We start from the raw sequence: 21,160 nt of genomic DNA on the forward strand, positions 1-21,160 counted from the left end.
GTTTACAATCTGGATGTCAAAAACCCTTTTTGCCATGACTGCATGTGAGGGTGGACTTCCTAACAGGTTCAAGGGAACTCAATGTCTCAGGTCGTCTAGTGGCTGGCTGCAGTTCAATTTTTTTCCCCACCCTGCTCAGTCCCATGTTGGTGAATGGATTACAAGTCAAATTAAATTATTTTCAGGAGTCTGCCATGTTCTGTCATTTAAGGTCAGCTGACAGTGACTACGTTTACATGCACGTCCAAATCGAGCTGCTGTTGGTAATCGAGCAAAGGGTCCCAGCAGGGGTGCCAGAGAAATCCAATCCTACATGCACAAGTGAAATCGGGCTATTGTGCAAGGTGCATTGTGCACCCGAGCCACACGTGGCGCTACATGCCCCATCGTGTTGGTACACTTCCGGTTGTAGTCATGAAGAGCTATAGTGTTGCCAGATACTGCTGACGTTTTCCAGCCCAAAACATGTTCAAATCCGCTAAAATGCACTTAAAACCCCCAATCTGGCAACACTAGAGTTCCGTGTTCAAGCTGTTCGGCTTGCTCTAACAGACTATGGCTACAAACCGTCCGGCGCAGACCACTGTTTTGTAAGACAACTTATTTTGCACAATAATATTTTTCTAAAGTCCATTTTTTGCTTACAATTTAACTTATGTCTTAATAAACACACAAGTTCAATTGTTTTGTTTTTATTGACATTCTTCAGATGTTGGACATTTTATATATATATATATATATATATATATATATATATATATATATATATATATATATAACACACACACACACACACACACACACACACACACACAATGACTTGTTTATGTACACAATTCACAGCTATGCAACAGCTGTACAGATGTATTTGGTGATACAGTAAGTGAGCTAAATTTTAACAGTGCAAAGAATGCCACAAAAAGAAAAGATTCATGCTGTTGTCATGATTCGTTGTCATGCCGACTGAGGCTGTTGTGTTTCCCGCTTGTGGTCTCATCACTCGTCACTTCCGGAAGTAGCTCGACAACTAGCTCGATAGGGTATACATGCACAAAGTAGCTCGGCAGAAATCGCATAATCTAGGCCATGTAGCTCGATTCCGAGAAATCAAGTTCGGTTCAATTTCAGCCGAATTAAGGTGTATACATGGCATTTTGAACTTCGATTTCAGTCGAGCAACGGCAGAAATTCGATTCTCTCTATGTGCATGTAAACGTAGTGAGTGATGTCTCCCCCAATATTTTTCTATAAGATAAATGCATTTTTAGGAGTTATTTGGTGATAAAATAAAAGGGTGTGGTTGTTGAGGTGATTTAACTGTTTGACCAGTGGAGTCTTAAAGTGCCATGGCTTGTTCTGCTTTACACTGTTCTAACAGATGCTCAGCAAGGAGTCTAAGCAAACTGGTGTGACTGAGTGAAGTGATGGCATTAACCAATACAGCTGACACTAGCTACATGTTCTAACACTCAAAGTATCTTGATAAGGTTAGCCAGTCACTTTAAAAAAAAAAAAAAAAAACTCGAGTGATTGAACATAAAGGAGCATTTCTACATTCAGTTGGCTGACCAGTTGTAGATATCAAAGCCTGATGAAAGTCACAAACAGGGTGGTTTTTTTTTTTTTTTTTTTTTGGGGGGGGGTTCCCCTTTTGCCCCTACCCCCAAAAAGCAGGCGGTGTTGTGTAAATGACTATTTTCAGTCAGTACCTTACATCATCTACTTGTATCTTAAAATGATGGATTAGATGAGTGGTCACCAATGCTGTTCCTGGAGATCTACTTCCATGGAGACTTTTGCTCCAACTGTAATCCTGCCCATCTAATCATTGCCTTAAGTCTTAATTAGATGGTTAGGTTGGAATGGTTATGGATGGAGCTAAGGGTGGTAGAGCTCCAGGAACAGTGTTGGTGACCACTGGATTAGATAATATCATCTAGCTAGCACCATAGCTATAGTAGCTCAGTCAGTCATGACTCAAACTCCTAAAATTAATAACAATGCACTTTGACATGGCATTCAATCTTAAACATCCATCTTGAGTTGCACTTCAGATAATGGCTCAAAACCAGAACAAACCAGGAGAGTTTCTGTTAACAACATTGACGGAGTGAGGGGTGGACCCAGTGTCCTACTGGCTGTGTCTACTGCACGTGCTCTTCCTCCAGTTTTTGCAAGATGGCAACTCCTATTTTAACCAAAACAAACAGGCTTCAAAATTGTACAATGCCAATAGATGGCGCCATGTTGTCCGCTCACATAGTCATTTACAGTTTATTATGTATCTGAATGTATTCATCTGAATAACATTTGTATCCAAATTCCATTTCAGCTCCCATAAACCCAAAAGCTGCACTGAGATCCAAGATAGTTGCTGAGTTTTTGGTGAGTCTTGACTAGACATTGCTGAATATCATCTGAGGGACGGTAAATAAAAATGTACTTAAAATGTTTCTGTGGCATGTACTCGCTGTCTGATTACCTTTGTCTGATCTTTTCTTTCGGCAGCCCTCAGCGTTTATTGAGCATCTCACCAAGTACAGGAACTCCATGGATGAGATTGAACTCAGAGAGAAGCAGCTAGCTGCAATGAGAGTGGATGTCTGCAGCACAGTAGCTCTGAAGAAACTCAAAGGTCGCTACGACGTGCACATAAGAAATCATCTTTGGAACTAATGCAATCTTTTTTTTTTTTTTTTAAATGTCGTTACCTTTTTGGAGCAGTTTGTTCTGTAGTAGCTTTGGTACTGTCAGGGCTCGAAATTAACTTTTTTTCTGTGTGTCCCCCAGTGGTCCCGAATTCTGTGTTGTATTGTCCCGAATGGAAGCAATAGTGTCCCCATTTTTTTTTTCCTCTCTGAAATAACCAGTGGTTAATATTATCATATGAAGTTACTATTATATTTGTAACTATGCGATTTTGAACCCTTTATATCATTTTTACAATAAGTCACAAGACACAAGCGACACATGTCTTATACATCATCTACTTCAAAATTACAGTTATTGCATTTTCAGTTTATTAAACTTTGGCGATCTCACTGTATTAATAGATACTCGTTTATTTAAAGGGGCCAACTAGCTCATTCAGAAAATGTTTCAACTCCCTACATCTGCAGTACACTTTAGTTGAAAATAAGACCCCTTTTATGTTCATTTCATCTACTTATACCTTGAATATCTGTTGGCACTTATAAAGCCAACTTATAATTTTCACCATGACCGTTATCCATTTTTATGAACTTTCCGTTATCCATTACCGTTATCCATTTTTATGAACTTTCCGTTATCCATTTTATGAACTTTCGCTGCCGAGTGCAAATGTTAGCAACATCAACATAGTGCCAGGTCCGAGCCTAGTTGTGCTGCTGACTGACTAAACTTTCTGAACTAGAAAGACACCAAGAAAACTCACTTATTCTGTTGAACGGTATCTTCCGTCAATATCATCCACATCATTCCTGTTGTATTTTATAACGTGTCTAACAGTGTTCATTAAGTTCATTCAGTTGCTAGCGTTGCCTGCAGACCAGGCGATGACACTTTGGATCCTGAAGGTCCCGGAGACGTTATGTCTGGGCTTTCAGTTTCTTCCCCGCGGTCGGTCCGCTTCAACCACTTCAGCATTTTTGTTCTGGCAAGAGTCGGCGCAGCGTGTGCGGTAGCAATTCCATTCCAAGTCCATATAATGCGGACTCCGGCCGAAGGTTCTAGAACAGAATGCGCTGCTCTGTAGCCTACGGATGCAGGTGCATCGAAAGTGTAGCTACTATGTATTTTTCGCTGTTAACGTTTTAAAATTAAAATTGACAAATTAGGTGAATGTCTACGTATGTGTTACGGCTTTGTAAATAATATTAATGTAGAACTTTTTTTCTAGATCTATTTTTTTCCATTGTCCCGGGATTGTCCCAGACATGATAATTTTGTGTCCCGATGACATTTTTTATGGTCCCCGGGACGTCGGGACACCGTTAGTTTCGAGCGCTGGGTACTGTACCTTGGATAATCATGCTTTTATGTGAAATTAAATATTATTGTTCTGCATTCCTTTATTCTTTTTAGATAAAGCAGGTGGCAAACGTTTTTCTAAAGATTTTGAAGACGGTAGTGCAAAACTGCAGGACTTTGTAGCCTTTCTGGATGAAGAAGTGAAAAAAGGACCTCCTCTGATTGAGGCTCTGGAGAATGCTGACATTTTCTATGAGATGCAGTACAAAGAGGTCAAGATTGTGACCAATGTAAGTCATGTTGGTAGTCTATTGGGATAAAATTGTCGATCTTTAAGTTTAGTCCAATGCATCTGTGAGTTCAATATAAATGAAAACAATTTGTTATAAAAATAAGTCTTTCCATTATGTAAGCTGACTTTGGGGAAAAAAAACCCACACTGCATTTCCTTAGGCCTATCAGACTTTTGCCAACCGAGTGTTGCATCTCAAGAAGAAACTGGATGCACTCAAAGCTTCTTTACCTGACCCAAATGACTCACCAATCCCTTCTCCTTCTGAGGATGCTCCATCCCCCACGGGTTCTGAGTCACCCTTCCATGGCTTAACCCAAATTAGTACCCCAGACCCAGAGCTGGATGGTCAGGCAATGGAGGAGGACCTGATCGCTATAGGTGATGCTCCTAGTCCACTCTCATCCCCTGGGGACAAAGACAACCGTGATGTAGAAGACATGGAACTCTCAGATGTTGAGGAGTTAGTAGAACCAGAGATCATCGGTAAGAGGAAATATTGTAAAGCATCTCCTGCATTTGGAGGATTTGTGAACCAAATATGACGAGGTTTCTTTGCTGTTTTTTGACCCCACAGTAGAAGAAAGAACAGAGCAACCTGTCCCTGATAGTGTGTCCAGTCAGACCCTGGCTCTTAGTGTCACTGAACCATCTCAAATCAGTCAGGCTGCGGTGGAGGATGAAACCACAACTCCAACCACAACCCCAACAACAGGGACTCTTCCCATGAATCTGGCTGGTGTGGATTTGGGCAAAATCAGCTCTATTATTAGCACGCTCACAAATGTCATGAAGAACACTGGTAAGGCCATTACAAATGCATCCTATAGAAGTGGAAATACTGACCCACTAAATCTATTTTAACAGTGAGAACTCAAACTACAATAGTAAACAAGTAGTGGAATATTTGATTTTGTTTAGGGGTATCTGGAGCTATATCACCAGCTTTTGTCTATCTTTTACCCCCCAGCTACAGGAGTAAGCCCACCATTTCGATCATCCACCAGTACTTCAAGCAGTCTTTCTTCAACCAGTTCAACACTCAAGAGCCCCACAGTCTCTTCCTTGCCAGCTGTTCCTGCATCTAACTCGCTGGCCAAAATACTATCCAAGGTGGACATCAGCCCGAGCACCCTGCTAAACGTCTTGTCTAAAACCCAAGGACAGGGGATGGGCTTTCAGGGTATGAAATTGAGGTTTTTTTTGTTTTGTTTTGTTTTGTTAAAAACAAAAAAAACATTGAGAAATCTATTTGATATGCAAATAAAACTCTTGATGTGGTGATTGTGCAAACTTGGACCTTGTTTCATGAGACTTAAGCTCATGAAATGCAGCTCTCCCAGTCTGTGGCAGTATGCAATCATTAATTTGATCTGGAAGTTTGGTTTGAGGTACAAGAGAGTATTTCCCAATGGAGAATCTTGCCCAAATCAGATTGGTTGATCAGTTGAGCTTTGTTTACTAATGCCTCCCCCTTCTTTTTTCTTTCGCTCTCATTCAGGACTGTCTTCCTTCCTGAACAATCAGACAACAGTAAACTCCACTCCTTCAGACTCACATTTGGACCCATCCCCAGACCCCACTCATAAAACCCATGCCTCTCCCAATACCAATCCCGTGCCACCTGCTCTTACGGTGATGAGCAGCTCTACCGCTCAGACAGATGTGATGCTCCAGTCTTCTCTATCTCCCACCACTATTCAGACCAGAGATCTTCAGAATGAAGCAGAGGAAGACATAGAACAGCCAGTTATTTCTGTCACCTCTACATTGGACTCCAAAATTGATGGTTTCCTTCAGGGGAATCCAGGGTTGAGAGGCTTAAGTATGGGTTTCCCACCTGTTCTTCCCTGGACTAAAGCTGTTGATAGTCCTTCAGCGAGCACAGAAAACCTAGGGGGAACTCCTGTGAGGGATGAGTCTGGTGCAACACCAACTCAAGATGAGGTCATGGATGAACCTGCAGTACAGCCATTCTTGTATCAAGGAAGACCTCTGCAAACGGCTTCAACAGCTGCTTCTGCACTTGTAGCGGTCAGTGGACTGCCCGTGTCCACGTACGCTAATGATTCCTGGCAAGAGCAGAACAGGCACATTGTGCAATATGGCCCTGGGTTACAGCATAGCGGAAATCGCTACCAGAGGAACTTTACAGTAAAACAAGAATTCCCAAGTTCAGGGATACCGCTTATAGAAACGGGGCATCCTCAGCATGCTGAATCGTCAATGGCAGACAAGAATCAGAACTCAAATAAAAATAATGAGACCCTGGAGCGAATAAGTGTCGAAACACCATTGTCCAATACTGGAGCAGACAATACTAGCTTGGCAAATGATGGCTGGTATTGTGATGCTCGTGGACATGATCAAAAGCAGCGTGCTGGTACCAGCTCTGAATTATATAAAGGAAAACCGCACCAATCTGAGGAACATGGACATGATACCAGTCCTGCACCTTTCTTCAACACCCCATTACCACCCCCTCCACCAATCCCTAAGCTTCCACCTCCTCCTCCTCAGGACTTTCTCCCTCCAGTGGGAGGTGGAATCAAAGATCCTGTTAAGCTGACAAATATTGCCGACAATGCACAGGCTGGCGGTGATATCCCGGTGTATCTCTCAACAAATGCCGTTCCTCATGATGATTATGATGAACGTCTCCTCAATCGGATCCCAGTCAAAGAGCCTTTACGTCCCCATCTGAGCATGCCAGGGCCTCAGCATTGTGCAGTTGCACCACATCCTGTTCGTCTGGGCCCCCGGAATGGCCCTGTGGACTTGAATCATCGTCCCAGAATCCCTGTACACAATCAGCAGCGCCCTGTTATGCCCCGTCCAAGTCCCCCATCTACTGTACAGGAGTACTGTGAGGCTCCTAGTCCTTCACATGCTCTATCTGAGGATGCCTATGTGGACCCACACTGTGATGTGCCCCCTTGCAGCTCTCCTCCGCCTCATACGCTCCCATTTTATCCTGAAGAGAGAGCTTTACCACTGCACCATCCAGAACCTAGATTACGTCCTCGATTCGAGCATAGGACTCCTCCACCGCATCACTATCGTCCTCCACGGCCTGGTCACTACCCACCACAGAGACCTCTCCATCGTCCTCCGCCACCACGTATTCCTCATCCCAGTGAGCCACTATTCCAGAGAGGGAAGAGACATGGTCCTCCTTTTGGAGGCCCTCCAAGACCTGCAGGTCCGTTTTATCCTCCGAAAAGACCTTTTCTGCCACCACGGTACTGAACTGTTAGCACATCCAAATGCTAAAGAACAAGATTTACGTGCTGACAACCATGCAGCGCCAAGCTTCCACTAGGCTTCATTAGATTACACTCTGAATATCTACTCTGACTATTTACTCTGACAGTCAGTCCATGTATGAAAGAACCCTGTGGTCTCGTGCAGTTTGAGGGTCTGTGCTCTGTCCTGAATTGCAGAAAGAGCTTTGATCTTTGCATGGGCTGTGAAGGGGCGTGGCTGTGTCATCATGTAACGAGAGCCAAGTCAGCAAGAGAATGGAGGAGAAAAAGATGGCTGAAGTAGAAGAATGAAGAGAATTGCTACAGGAATCCTGGAGAGAAGATGGATCATGCAGGTGGAGCAGCCATGAAAATGCAAGCTAAAGAGAAAATGAGGTGGTTATACTTTTATTTGATTGTTCTTTGCCATTTATTTTTATTCACAGTTCTAAGCCAGTGTTTGGAATGGTTTGATTCTAGTCCTCCATCCTTCCTTTGTGTGTTTGCGTGAGCACTTGTGTGAATGTATGCCTGTCTTTGGGTCTGTGCCTGAACAGGTGTATCTATCCGTCTATACCAGAAGTGCACATCATCTGCTCTTGGAAAGCAGTTTGCGGTTTCCCCTGCATAGATCCAGCTCATCCATTTCATCAGTTACTTACAGGGAACTAAGTAGGCAGGGAAATTGTTAAACTGTGCTTAATTTTAAGATATCCAGAGCAGATGATGTGCAGGGCTGGTCTAAACTATTTGCATTTAAAAAAAAAAATTTAACTGTGATTTTTCTGTTTAAATTTGTTTCACTTGCTCATATGTTTTGTACATGAATTAAACCTGGATGTACAGTTGCTTTGAGTAGACTAATTTCTACTTGGGTAACAGGCAAACTGTAATCCATTGAGTCTCAACCTAAAGTTTTGGCGATTTGACATGTGTTCCATGTCAATATCATCGTTTAAGTACATCGTTTACCGCCGTTCAAGTTTTGGGATCGCCTTTCGAGAGTTCGGGACATGCTGAGCGAGCCGTGTGAGTGAGGGGTGTGTGTGTGTGTGTTTGGTAGGAGTGGAGTTTAAAGGAATAATCAAATTTTCTACACTGAATGAAGATGCTGAAGAGAAGAACTTATTCTGTCGTGGAGCCTGAATCAACATTTACCCCCATTCTCCAGTTCCTCTAGCGTCATCACTGTACTGACTTCAATAAAAATGTTTTTGGGAAAAAAAACCTCCATGGGAGAGTGCACTGTTTCTCAACCATGGTGTGTCCGAGTCATTTCATCTTCGCTATACATCAGAAGGCTGCTTTCTCTGGTTTACATACATTTTTTTTTTTTTTTTTGGAACTAATTTCATACCTACCTACAATAATTTTCTTGAACTTAGCTAAATCCTAAAACTATACATCCGTACTTGTAAATATGATTTGTGCACCAGGCAGTGCAGCATGCTTAATGTTTGAGGTTGCCAAAAAAAAAAGTCCAAACAAACTGGAGCACACTTGAACAAAGCTAAGAAAAAAAAAAAAATCTGATGTATGAGAAACACTAATTTTTGTTTGACTTCTCATTTAAAGATAAGACAAGGCCTCAAGACTGAACGTAAACTGTGCTAAAATCAATTTGCTTTTTATTTTAAACTAGAAAGGTTTTTATAGATTTGAACATAGAAAAAAATGGGATTAGCTGTACAATCTTTACTGAGAGAGCATGCTGGAAGTGTATGTTAAAAGTAGAAAAAAAAAAAAACCTTCATGACCGTGTCTAGACATCTGTTCATAAATTGCAGAAAACAAATCCACAGATTTATTCAAAGTTCTATATAATTAAATGTAAAAGCCATTCAGATGAAAAATGCACCACTCGAGTCGTCATGGCAGTCAAAGTTAAGGATACAAATGTGTTTAAAGGCTGCCTCATAAATTTGTTAAACAAATTTATAAATACATTACCAAATACTTTGTATATTCAAATCTGACTGTCAACCTCCAAACTATGATCACCAAGTACATCATGTGGTATGTGCTGTGTAAAGTCGCTGAGTGTCACGAAGTACACTCTTCTTTTACTCAAGCTAAATGGGATTTTAGTTAAGCAACCTTAAAGGACCCCGAAAAATCCTTTTTGCTAAAGAGTGTACCTAATAGATGAATAAAACCAACAGTTCATTATTGGAGTATTCGTACTTGGTGCGTCTATTAGCTCTCAACTTGGTCTTAAATTTTAACTCACTTCAAATAGTGCTTTGTAGCAATAATCTTGGATAACCTGAGCAATCTTGGGTGTTTTAATAAAGAGCATTGAGCTGGCTTTGAAATATATATAACTAAACTGGAGAGCTCATTAACTGGTGATAAATCAAGAATGATGAACTTAGTTTGGCACCATTACAGAATTTGGATGGTCATATGTTAGATCTTGCTCTTGGTTTTTGATTCATACCACCTTTAACGAAAAACAATATCAAGATGAAATATCCGCTTACCCTAATGTAAAACCCTGCATTTGGGGGAGGGGGAGTGTTGCATTTGGAAATCAACAATTCACACAACTGTTTGAGGGGCTCTTAACATCAGTAAACATTTACACTTAAAATCAAAAAGAAATTGAAATGTTGGAATTGAAGCTCCACGGACCATGTCTCGAAATGGATTGCTGCCAGAATCCTAATTGAACCATGCAGTTTTCCTTAGAATTCAGTTTTCGAGATCGAAAATCTGCAAAAACACGATACAACTGTGAATGTATTAAAGTGAAGATGTAGCACATTTGTTAATACATATGAAATTAAGTGTAAGTAAGTTTACGTTCACTGGTTCGTGATCTTTCAAATGCATTACACAAAGGTAAAAATATCAGGTACACAAACTGTTTATGAGCAACTTAAATTTAGTTTTAAAATGTGGCGAGTTAAGATATTTTTGAGTACTTTCTTCAGTGAGCTACTCGGCCAAGTACAAATTTCTGCCCGTTTGGTTTTGACAGCTTTAACCTCCTAAGACCCAAGCTGTTTTTTTTTTTTTACATGCATTTTTTTTTTCTTTTTGCTATTTGGGCTTATTAGAACCTGATTAGAATAAAAACTAAGCATCATCTTTGATAAGATGCACTTTTTGAGAAAAAGTATGTCCACATATGTGGATTCTTGTTCTGAATTTCTAAAAAGTGCTGTCCAAGTATGTGACCACTAGGCCCTAGGAGGTTAAGCTGTTTTCACTAATTGGGGGCCAGTCACCATCAATTTCCACCTTTATTGCGTTTTATGAAAAATTAAGTTTGACAGTCCACAAATTTTGTTCAATTTTCACCAAATATGCTGCAGATGATCTTCAGACCAAGACTCGCAAAAGTTATCATTTGGATTTTTAATTTTGAAACCCTTTGTCCCTTACAGCAAGTTGAAATCTGTGGCAAAGCTACCCAGTGGGAAGTGAGGTCATATCTCGACAATGGTTGATATACGTATGGGCACCAAGCATGGTACACAGACTCCGGACTTCTTTTTGAGTGTGGCTGTGTTTTGGGAGATTCCAAGCCAGAGATAAAAGCCTTTGTCCATTATAGTTGATCAAAAATGGTGGTGAGGTCATAACTCTGCTTTAACACATCAAAACCAGACTTGGTATGTGGACTGGGGTCCCCATTCTGAGGAAGCTTTAAAAAAAAAAACAACCTCATTTGACCCTGGGGGGCTACAATACGCAGAACTGCGTTTTGGCCAATAGCTGTTGATGTTTGCCTTAAATAATTTTTGTGACTGGTAATATTGTGGGAAGTCCCAAGACCGAGACATGGCAATTTGTCATGTCAGCCTAATTGATGCAGCTGCCATATCGGATTTTATTGAAAAGTTGAAAGTTGTGGTAACAGGCCACAAATTTTCTCATCTTCACCAAATTTAATGCGTATTATCTTCAGATCAATTCTCACAAGTTATTTGTTGGCTTTTTGATTTCTGAAAGGCTTCGTCTGTCACAGCTGATCAAATTCAGCAGTGAAGCCACCAAACAGGAAGTGAGGTCATAATTTGGCAGTGGTCTACTGCATCAACATCAAACTTGGTACATGGACTCGGCACTGATTTTCAGGAAGCACAAAAAAAAAAAAATTGTTTGATGGCTGGGGGTATTGCAATAAGCAAAAAATCTGTTTTGGACAATAACTTGATCTCTTTGCCTGAAATAAAATACTTATCTGGTGATAGTGTGGGAGGTCTCAAGGTTGAGACATGGCTACTTGTCAGCATAATTGCTCCAGTTGCCAAATTGGATTTTATCAAAAGATTCAAAAAAAATTTTCACCAAATTTGGCACAAATGATCTTCAGACAAAGCCTCACAAAAGATATCTCATGGATTTGGTATTTGTAAAACCTGTTTGTCTGTTCCAGTCTATTGAATTTGGCAACAAATCCACCGGACACAGCGAGCTCATGCGTCAGTCAGTATTTGGTCAGTTGACACGAAATTGGCTGAGTGCACATACAGTTAATGCCCTTAACAAAATAACATGAAGTCTCGATGCCAATTATGCCCTGCTGAGATGATTGGCCGCCTCATTGGTGCTTGTGTGTGTGTGTTTTTAATTAATTAACTTTGTCGTGGCTTTATTTATTTTTTACGTTTGTTGTTTACAGATGAAATTGCAGTTGATTATAAACTTTGCAGTCTATATATACACACTGAAATGAAAGCAGGCCTGCTTGTGGAGAAAATCAGTGATTTTGAAAATTTCTAGTTGTGAAAACAATCATGTTCAGACGGTTGAAAGGCTAAAATTTAATAAACAAATGAAATAAAAACCCTTAAAATATTTTTGGTCAGTTATCAATTTAGTTAATGTGGAAATTCCTTAATTTAGTTAAACAACATTAAATTTAGTTAATATTGTCGGTGGTGTTTGATATATAAATGGAGTCATGAGGGAAACTTGTGTAGGGTGTTTTTTTTTTTTTTAAGGAAATAAATATTACAAGGGGGCGGCACGGTGGTGTAGTGGTTAGCGCTGTCGCCTCACAGCAAGAAGGTCCTGGGTTCGAGCCCCGGGGCCGGCGAGGGCCTTTCTGTGCGGAGTTTGCATGTTCTCCCCGTGTCCGCGTGGGTTTCCTCCGGGTGCTCCGGTTTCCCCCACAGTCCAAAGACATGCAGGTTAGGTTAACTGGTGACTCTAAATTGACCGTAGGTGTGAATGTGAGTGTGAATGGTTGTCTGTGTCTATGTGTCAGCCCTGTGATGACCTGGCGACTTGTCCAGGGTGTACCCCGCCTTTCGCCCGTAGTCAGCTGGGATAGGCTCCAGCTTGCCTGCGACCCTGTAGAAGGATAAAGCGGCTAGAGATAATGAGATGAAATGAAATATTACAAGGATCACTCTAAGGGCCGAGTGTTTTGAAGTGCAAGTTGGAGTCCTATTCCTGCAAATGTAACTGCAATTTTGCATGGATGACTTGTTTACCATCTTCTCTCACTGCGCTAGTGTAAGTTCAGTAATAAAAATCGACAAACTTTTTTTTTTTTCACTAAAATTTATTCTGGATCATTTTGCCCAAACGTTTTCAGAACGTCATGGTGCGTACTCTGGCTGAATTCTTCACAGGGATCAGTGGCCATGTGGTAGTGCAATTAGGCTATCTGCCATCGGAGTACTTTTCCTTTAAGCAAAGTTCAGCAGGTGTGGTTTTTTTTTTAATCTCACTGAGAAAATCATGAGAAAGCATTCTCCTTTTCGCCACTTTCTCAACTGTACATGTATTTAAAAACAAAAACTCGAGTCCTACAGAGACTTAATTGTGGCTTCTTGATAATTTCTGGAAGCATTACAAAGCAGCCCATGGACTTGTGATGCTTTTTTATTTTTGGAATAATGTTTTTAAACTGGAATACATTGAAATACCGTACATGCTGTTTTGAGGCAGAATGAGGACCAATTCTCATTCCCCAACTAACAACCTAATGACCATGTACCAAGAGTGATGTGTTTATGCCCTTTTTATGTGAAATTGCTTTCATAGGAATTACACTGTTAAAGTAATGGAATCCTATATTTGTAGTATAAATATATACAAATATGCTTGCGACTAAAATTAGAGCTTGCCACGAGGCTTGAGTCAGAGTTGAGTACAAAAGGCTGTGCTGGAAGGAGGAATATTTTTCTATGGAGTTTATTTGTATTGAGCAATGTCAATTTCTACCTACTTTTAATTAACTGTTTAGTTATCAGAGGTTAAGAGAATTACAGAACGTGGGGAAAAACATGCCAGATGTTTAGACCCTATTTAACACTATTTAATTAATTGCTTGTGCGGATCTTCGTAAACCTGAAATGTTTTGAGCCTTAAAACCCAAAAGAATTTTACTGGAATAAAATCAGCTATGACTGTTGGTGGTCAAATGGTTTCTCTATGCGGCAGAAACCTGCATCTTAGCCAGTAAATATATCTTTCTTGCATAGAGGTATATTTAACTAATATTTCTGTGTTTAAACAAAAGATTAAGCCTTTAAAAAAAAGTTAGGGGTTTTTTTTGGCAGAAATTAGTAAACGTATGGAAATAGGTTTGAGATTGGTTGTATAGTAATCTCGTAATGAGAAATACGGAGTTCATTTTATTCAGGATATCTACACTTGCAAAGAGATGTTTTATTGGAGTGTACCATATACTTCATAACTTTGCTCCACTGGCAAGGCACTGATAGACATAATCAGTTATCTAAAAGTTCTGGTGACGGTTACAGGCATGCAAAGCTTAACTACTTAGTGATGCTTGAAAATTTGCAAACACCTTTTTTTTTTTTAAAGAATTTTCTATATTTGTGCATAAATATGACCTAAAACATCAGATTTTCATATAGTTCCTAAAAGTAGATCAGAATAACCCAGTTAAGCAAATTAGACAAGAAAATTATACTTGGTAATTTATTTATTGAGGAAAATGATCAAATACTCTATCCGTGAGTGGCAATAGTATATGAACCTCAAGGAATAGCAGTGAATTTGAAGATGAACTTTGTCATCCCATTAATTGACAGTCAGGTGCGAGTGCCCTGTTTGATGGATCCCTGTTCTTTAAATAAAAGTCTGGTCTTCAACACGTTTCTGGAAGCGTATCATGGCACAAACAAGAGAAATTTCTGAGGACCTCAAAAAGAGAGTTGTTGAGGTTCATCAGGCTGGAAAAGGTCACAAAACAGTCTCTAAAATGCATGGACTCGACCAATCTACAGTCAGACAAATGCAGGAAATTCAAGAGCTTGGCATGTAATAATCTGTGAGGTTACAAAGGAATCCATGCTAACTTGTAAGCAGCTAAAGACTTCTCTCACGTTGGCTGATATTAATGTTTGAGTTAACCATCAGGAGAACACTGAACAACAATGGTGTGAATGGCAGGGGGCACTGATCTTCAAAAAGAACATTTCTGCCTGACTACAGATGGTTACATATTGTGTCAACAAGCCAGAAGGCAACTGCAAAAAGATTTTGTGGATGGATAAGCCCAAAATATAACTTTTTGGTTTCAATGAGGAGTGTTATGTTTGGAGAAAGGAAACAACTGCAGTTCGTCAAAGAACCTTATCCTATCTGTGAAATGTGGTGGTGGTGATATGGTTTGGGCTTATTTTGCTGTATTTGGGCCAGGACAGCTTGCTATCATTGATGGAACAATGAATTATTCCAGCAAAGTCTCAAGAAAAATGTCACATTTGTCTGTGAACTGAATCTCGAGAGAAAGTGGGTTATGCAGTAAGCCAACAACCTTAAGTGCACAAGTGCCTCGACCAAAAAATGGTTAAAGAAGACTAAAGTTGATGTTTTGGAATGGCCAAATCAAAGCCCTGCCCTTAATCCAACAGCAATGTTGTGTGAGCAATTCATGTGGGGAAATGCACCAACATCCCAGAGTTGAGCTGTTCTATACAGAGGAATGGACTAAAATTCTTCCAAGCCGATGTGCAGAATCTGATCAACAGTTACCTCAAACATTTAGTTGCAGTTATTGCTGTACAAGGTGGTCACACCAGATACTGAAAGCAAAGCTTCACATACTTTTGCCACTCACAGATATGTAATATTGGATCATTTTTCCTCAATAAATAAATGACCAAGTATAATATTTTTGTCTCATTTGTTTAACTGGGTTCTCTTTATCTACTTTTAGGATTTGTCTGAAAATCTGATGTTTTAGGTCATATTTATATAGAAAATTCTAAAGGGTTCACAAACTTTCAAGCACCACTGTAACTGATCATTGGAAAGGGTCAGTCATTCACAAGCAAGGAGGGCTTGAGGTTCACCACTGTGTGAAAAACTGTATGGCCAAATAGTCCAACAGTTTAAAAACAGCATTTCTCAATGTACAATCACAAGGAAATTAAGGATTTCACAATCTACAATCCATAATATCGGAAGGTTCAGAGAATCCAGAGAAATCTCTGTACGTAAGGGGCAAGAACAGAACTCAACAATGAGTGCCTTCAATTTCTCCGGCGGCATTGCATTAAAAACGGATGTGATTGTATAAAGGGTTGTACTGTCTGGGCTTGGAAACACTTCTGAAAAACATTGTTGATAAGCCATATACAGTTAGGCCCAAAAATATTTGGACAGTGACAAGTTTTGTTATTTTAGCTTTTTACGAAACATATTCAGGATACAATTATATAATCAATATGGGCTTAAAGTGCAGACTCTCAGCTGTAATTTGAGAGTATTCACATCCAATTTGGAGCAAGGGTTTAGGAATTACAGCTCTTTAATATGTAGCCGCCTCTTTTTCAAGGGACCAAAAGTAATTGGACAATTGACTCAGAAGGCTGCGCAAAAAAAAAAATAAGGCTGCATAGGCTCTTCCCTCGTTAATCTGTCATCAATTAAGCAGTTAAAAGGTCTGGAGTTGATTCCAGGTGTGGCGTTTGCATTTGGAAGCTGTTGCTGTGAACACACATGCGGTCAAAGGAGCTCTCAATGGAGGTGAAACAGACCATCCTGAGGCTGAAAAAAAGAAGAAATCCATCAGAGAGAGAGCAGAAATGTTAGGAGTGGCCAAATCAACGGTTTGGTACATTCTGAGAAAAAAAAAAAAAGAGTGCACTGGTGAGCTTGGGAACTCAAAAAGGCCTGGACGTCCACGGAAGACAACAGTGGTGGATGATCGCAGAATCCTTTCCATGATGAAGAAAAAACCCTTCACAACATCCACTTAAGTGAAGAACACTCTCCAGGAAGTTGGTGTATCAGTATCTAAGTCTACCATAAAGAGAAGACTTCATGAGAGTAAATACAAAGGATTCACCACAAGGTGCAAACCATTAATCAGCCTCAAAAATAGAAAGGCCAGGATTGACTTTGCCAAAAAACACCTGAAGAAGCCAGCCCAGTTCTGGAACAGCATTCTTTGGACAGATGAGACCAAGATCAACCTGTACCAGAATGATGGGAAGAAGAAAGTTTGGAGAAGAATTGGAACAGCTCATGATCCAAAGCACACCAAATCTTCTGTAAAACATGGTGGAAGCAGTGTGATGGCATGGGCATGCATGGCTTCCAGTGGCACTGGGTCACTTGTGTTTATTGATGTGACAAAAGACCGAAGCAGCCGGATGAATTCTGAAGTGTATAGGGATATACTTTCTGCTCAGATTCAGCCAAATGCAGCAAAGTTGATTGGACGGCGCTTCACAGTACAGATGGACGATGATCCAAAACATGCTGCAAAAGCAACCCAGGAGTTTTTTTTTTAAAGCAATGAAGTGGAATATTCTGCAATGGCCGAGTCAATCACCAGAGCTCAACCCAATCGAGCATGCATTTCACTTGCTCAAGACAAAACTTAAGGCAGAAAGACCCACAAACAAGCAACAACTGAAGACAGCTGCAGTAAAGGCCTGGCAAAGCATCACAAAGGAGGAAACCCAGCGTTTGGTGATGTCCATGGGTTCCAGACTTCAGGGAGTCATTGCCTGCAAAGGATTCTCAACAAAATATTGAAAAGTAGCATTTTACTTAGGGTTGTTTATTTGTCCAATTACTTTTGAGCCCCTGAAATGAGGCGCGTTTTGTATAAAAATAGCTACAGTTCCTACATGTTTAATCATATGCTTTTGTTCAACCCCTTGAATTAAACCTTAAAGTCTGCACTTTGATTCTGTTGTAGTTGTTTCATTTCAAATCCAGTGTGGTGGCATGCAGAGCCCAAATCATGAAGATTGTGTCACTGTCCAAATATTTCTAGGCCTAACTGTATCAACAACATACAGAAATACCACTGAATTCTCTGGGCCCAAGCTCATCTGAGATGGACTGACAAAGTAGAAAAGTGTGCTGTGGCCTGATGAGTCCACATTTTAAATTGTTTTTGGAAATCTGAAATGCTTGGCTAAAGAGGAAAAGGACCATCCAGATTGTTACTGGCACAAAGTTCAAAAGCCAGCATCTGTGATGGTATGGGAGTGGGTTCATGCACAAGGCACGGGTAACTTGTACATCTGTGAAGGCTCCATTAATGCTGAAAGGTACATTCAGGTTTTAGACCATGGGCTACCATCCAGATGGCTTTTTCAGGGATGTCCCTGCTTATTCCAGTAAGTCAATGCCAAGCAACATTCTGCATGTGTTACAACATGGCTTAATGATGAGTGCAGGTGCTAAACTGGCCTGCCTGCCTTACACTGAAAATGTGTGGCACGTTATGAAGCAGAAAATATAACAATCGAGAACCTGGACAACTGAGCAACTGAAGTCATGTATCAAGCAAGAATGGGAAAGACCTAATGTTTAAAACTTCAGCAATTTGTGTCCTCAGTTCATAAACACTTACTGTGTTGTTAAAAGAAAAGGTCATGTTGACACAGTGGTAAACATGCCCCATCCCAACTTTTTTTGGAACGTATTGCAGGCAAGAAAATTAGAATGATAAACTTTTTTTTTGTAAATATATTATCAGTTTGAACATTAAATGTCTTGTCTTTTGTATTCAATTGAATATTGGTCAAAAAGGATTTGCAAATCATTGCATTCTGTTTTTGTTTTACACAAAGTCCCAACTTTTGTGGGATTGGGGTTGTATGTTTTGATGCTGTTACTTTGTGTAACATTTTGATTGCTAATAATTTAACTCTTTAACTATCTAGTAAAATTAGCAATCCAGTTTTTACATTTCAGGGTTTTTTTTTTTGCCAGTAATCTGAAAATGCACCACAGTGCATTTTCAGATTACTGGCAAAAAAAAAAAAACCCTGAAATGTACGTGGACACCTGACTATTAGACCCATGTGTGATTTTGTTAAACATCCCATTCCAGATTTATTCCTCCTTAGCTTTTATGATAAGCAAGCTCCGCTCTTCTGGGAAGTTTTTCCACTAGTTTTTGGGGTGTGGCTGTGGGGATTTGTTCATTCAGCTACAGTGCCATCTATGATTTATTGGACCCCCTTGTAAAGATTAGTAAAAAAATGTTAGGGGAAAAAAAATCCACCTTTTGGTGATTTGGTGATTCTCTCGCACTGAAGAAATGAGAAATCCAACCTCTAATTGAAAAATGTATACAGAGGAAAAATTCATTATCAAGAAATAATTTTCAACAAAAACACATGCCACCATTATCGGCACCTCTGCATTTAATACTTTGTACAACCTGCCTTTGTCAGTAAAACAGCACTGAGTCTCTCCTGTAATGTTTTATAAGGTTGGAGATACAGTGCAGGACTTTGGAGACCATTCCTCTTTACACAATCTCTCCAGATCATCCAGGGTCCTCTGTTCTCTCTTGTGCTCTCTCGTCTTCAGCTCACCCCACAGGTTTCACTGGGGTTCAGGTTTGGGGACTGAGATGGCCATGGCAGAAGTTTGACACTCTGCTCAGCTAACCATTTTTGTGTTGATTTGGACATCTCATCTCATTATCTCTAGCTGCTTTATCCTTCTACAGGGTCGCAGGCAAGCTGGAGCCTATCCCAGCTGACTACGGGCGAAAGGCGGGGTACACCCTGGATAAGTCGCCAGGTCATCACAGGGCTGACACATAGACACAGACAACCATTCACACTCACATTCACACCTACGGTCAATTTAGAGTCACCAGTTAACCTAACCTGCATGTCTTTGGACTGTGGGGGAAACCGAAGCACCCGGAGGAAACCCACGCGGACACGGGGAGAACATGCAAACTCCGCACAGAAAGGCCCTCGCCAGCCATGGGGCTCGAACCCGGACCTTCTTATTGTGAGGCGACAGCGCTAACCACTACACCACCGTGCCGCCTTGATTTGGACATATGTTTCGGGTTATTTTCCTGCTGGAAGATCCAGTGATGGGGCGGCACGGTGGTGTAGTGGTTAGCGCTGTCGCCTCCAAGCAAGAAGGTCCTGGGTTCGAGCCCCGTGGCCAGCGAGGGCCTTTCTGTGTGGAGTTTGCATGTTCTCCCCGTGTCCACGTGGGTTTTCTCCGGGTGCTCCGGTTTCCCCCACAGTCCAAAGACATGCAGGTTAGGTTAACTGGTGACTCTAAATTGAGCGTAGGTGTGAATGTGAGTGTGAATGGTTGTGTCTATATGTGTCAGCCCTGTGATGACCTGGCGACTTGTCCAGGGTGTACCCCGCCTTTCGCCCGTAGTCAGCTGGGATAGGCTCCAGCTTGCCTGCGACCCTGTAGAAGGATAAAGCGGCTAGAGATGATGAGAGAGATCCAGTGATGACCCAGTTTTAGTTTCTTGGCAGAGGCAACCAGATTCTGATTTAAAATGTCCTGATATTTGATGGAGTCCATGATGCCATGTACCCTAACAAGGTTTCAAGGCCTTTGGAGGGAAAACAGCCAAAACTTGACAACTTCCACCAACAGTTGAAATCGGGTTTTTTTTTCTTCTTCTCCATTGTAGCCATCCTTTTTACACCAAACCCACTTTGAGTGTTTATTCCCAAAAAGCTCTTTTGTTTTATCAGACCATAGAACACAATTCCAAAGTTGTAAAAGCATCAAGTCTTTTCTGTCAGGGACTTATGTTTGTGCCTAACTAACAGAAAAGGGTTGTTGTTGTTGTTGTTGTTGTTTGTTTGTTTTAATTTAATTTTATTTTTTTAAATTCTGGTAGACCTTCCAAATAATCTGGAGGTGACATCTGATGGTGGTTTTGGAGACTTGGAAGCCACAAGATTTTACTTTTTCTTGGAATTCACCAACAGTAATCCTTGGGGATTTTTTTTTCTGCCTCTTTCACCATCCTCCTCACTGAATGTTGGGGCAAAATAAACTTGGGTCCTCTTCCAGGCAATTGGTGTCCGCTTTTATTTATTGCCCTAACAGTAGAAATGGACATTTTCAGTAGTTTTTTTTTTTTTTTTGGAAACCATTCCTCGACTTATCAAGGTCAACACCCTTCTCCCTCATTTGGTTTGTGTTTTCTCTCATCTTTCCCATGCTGATGAATGACTAAGGGAATTTGGCCTCTGTGTCACCTCATATTTGTCCCCTAGTAAATCAGGAAGTCATGGATTACAGCTTGAAAGTTCCTACACACTCCAATTAACTTAATGTGCAATTTAAATGGGAAACATACTTCAGTTACATTATGTTTACTATATTTCCCAAGGGTGCCAATAATCATGGCACATGTGTTTTTGTTGAAAATTATTTCTTGAATGAGGGATTTGTTTTTGTCTGAATAAAATTTTTCAATCAAAGG

At 40.6% G+C, this 21,160-nt stretch overlaps 2 protein-coding genes across 3 annotated transcripts in view; both read left to right on the top strand.

Moving 5' to 3' along the window:
• The window catches only part of rprd2a (regulation of nuclear pre-mRNA domain containing 2a), an 87,656-nt gene extending 78,941 nt beyond the window's left edge, over positions 1 to 8,715 (top strand). Inside the window, exons 4-10 of the mRNA XM_060904931.1 lie at positions 2,333 to 2,385; positions 2,509 to 2,635; positions 4,066 to 4,241; positions 4,405 to 4,729; positions 4,821 to 5,045; positions 5,214 to 5,426; positions 5,745 to 8,715. Of these exons, the coding sequence (XP_060760914.1) occupies positions 2,333 to 2,385; positions 2,509 to 2,635; positions 4,066 to 4,241; positions 4,405 to 4,729; positions 4,821 to 5,045; positions 5,214 to 5,426; positions 5,745 to 7,492 (2,867 nt within the window). The 3' untranslated portion in view covers positions 7,493 to 8,715. The remainder of the gene's footprint in view (positions 1 to 2,332; positions 2,386 to 2,508; positions 2,636 to 4,065; positions 4,242 to 4,404; positions 4,730 to 4,820; positions 5,046 to 5,213; positions 5,427 to 5,744) is intronic.
• The window catches only part of celf3a (cugbp, Elav-like family member 3a), a 56,254-nt gene continuing 42,892 nt past the window's right edge, over positions 7,799 to 21,160 (top strand). For both annotated transcript variants that reach the window (XM_060904932.1, XM_060904933.1), the window contains exon 1: positions 7,799 to 7,884. The gene's annotated coding sequence lies outside the window, so the exon portion shown is untranslated. The remainder of the gene's footprint in view (positions 7,885 to 21,160) is intronic.

This window comes from Neoarius graeffei, chromosome 22, assembly GCF_027579695.1.
Source record: "Neoarius graeffei isolate fNeoGra1 chromosome 22, fNeoGra1.pri, whole genome shotgun sequence".
NCBI classification, from domain to species: Eukaryota; Metazoa; Chordata; class Actinopteri; order Siluriformes; family Ariidae; genus Neoarius; species Neoarius graeffei.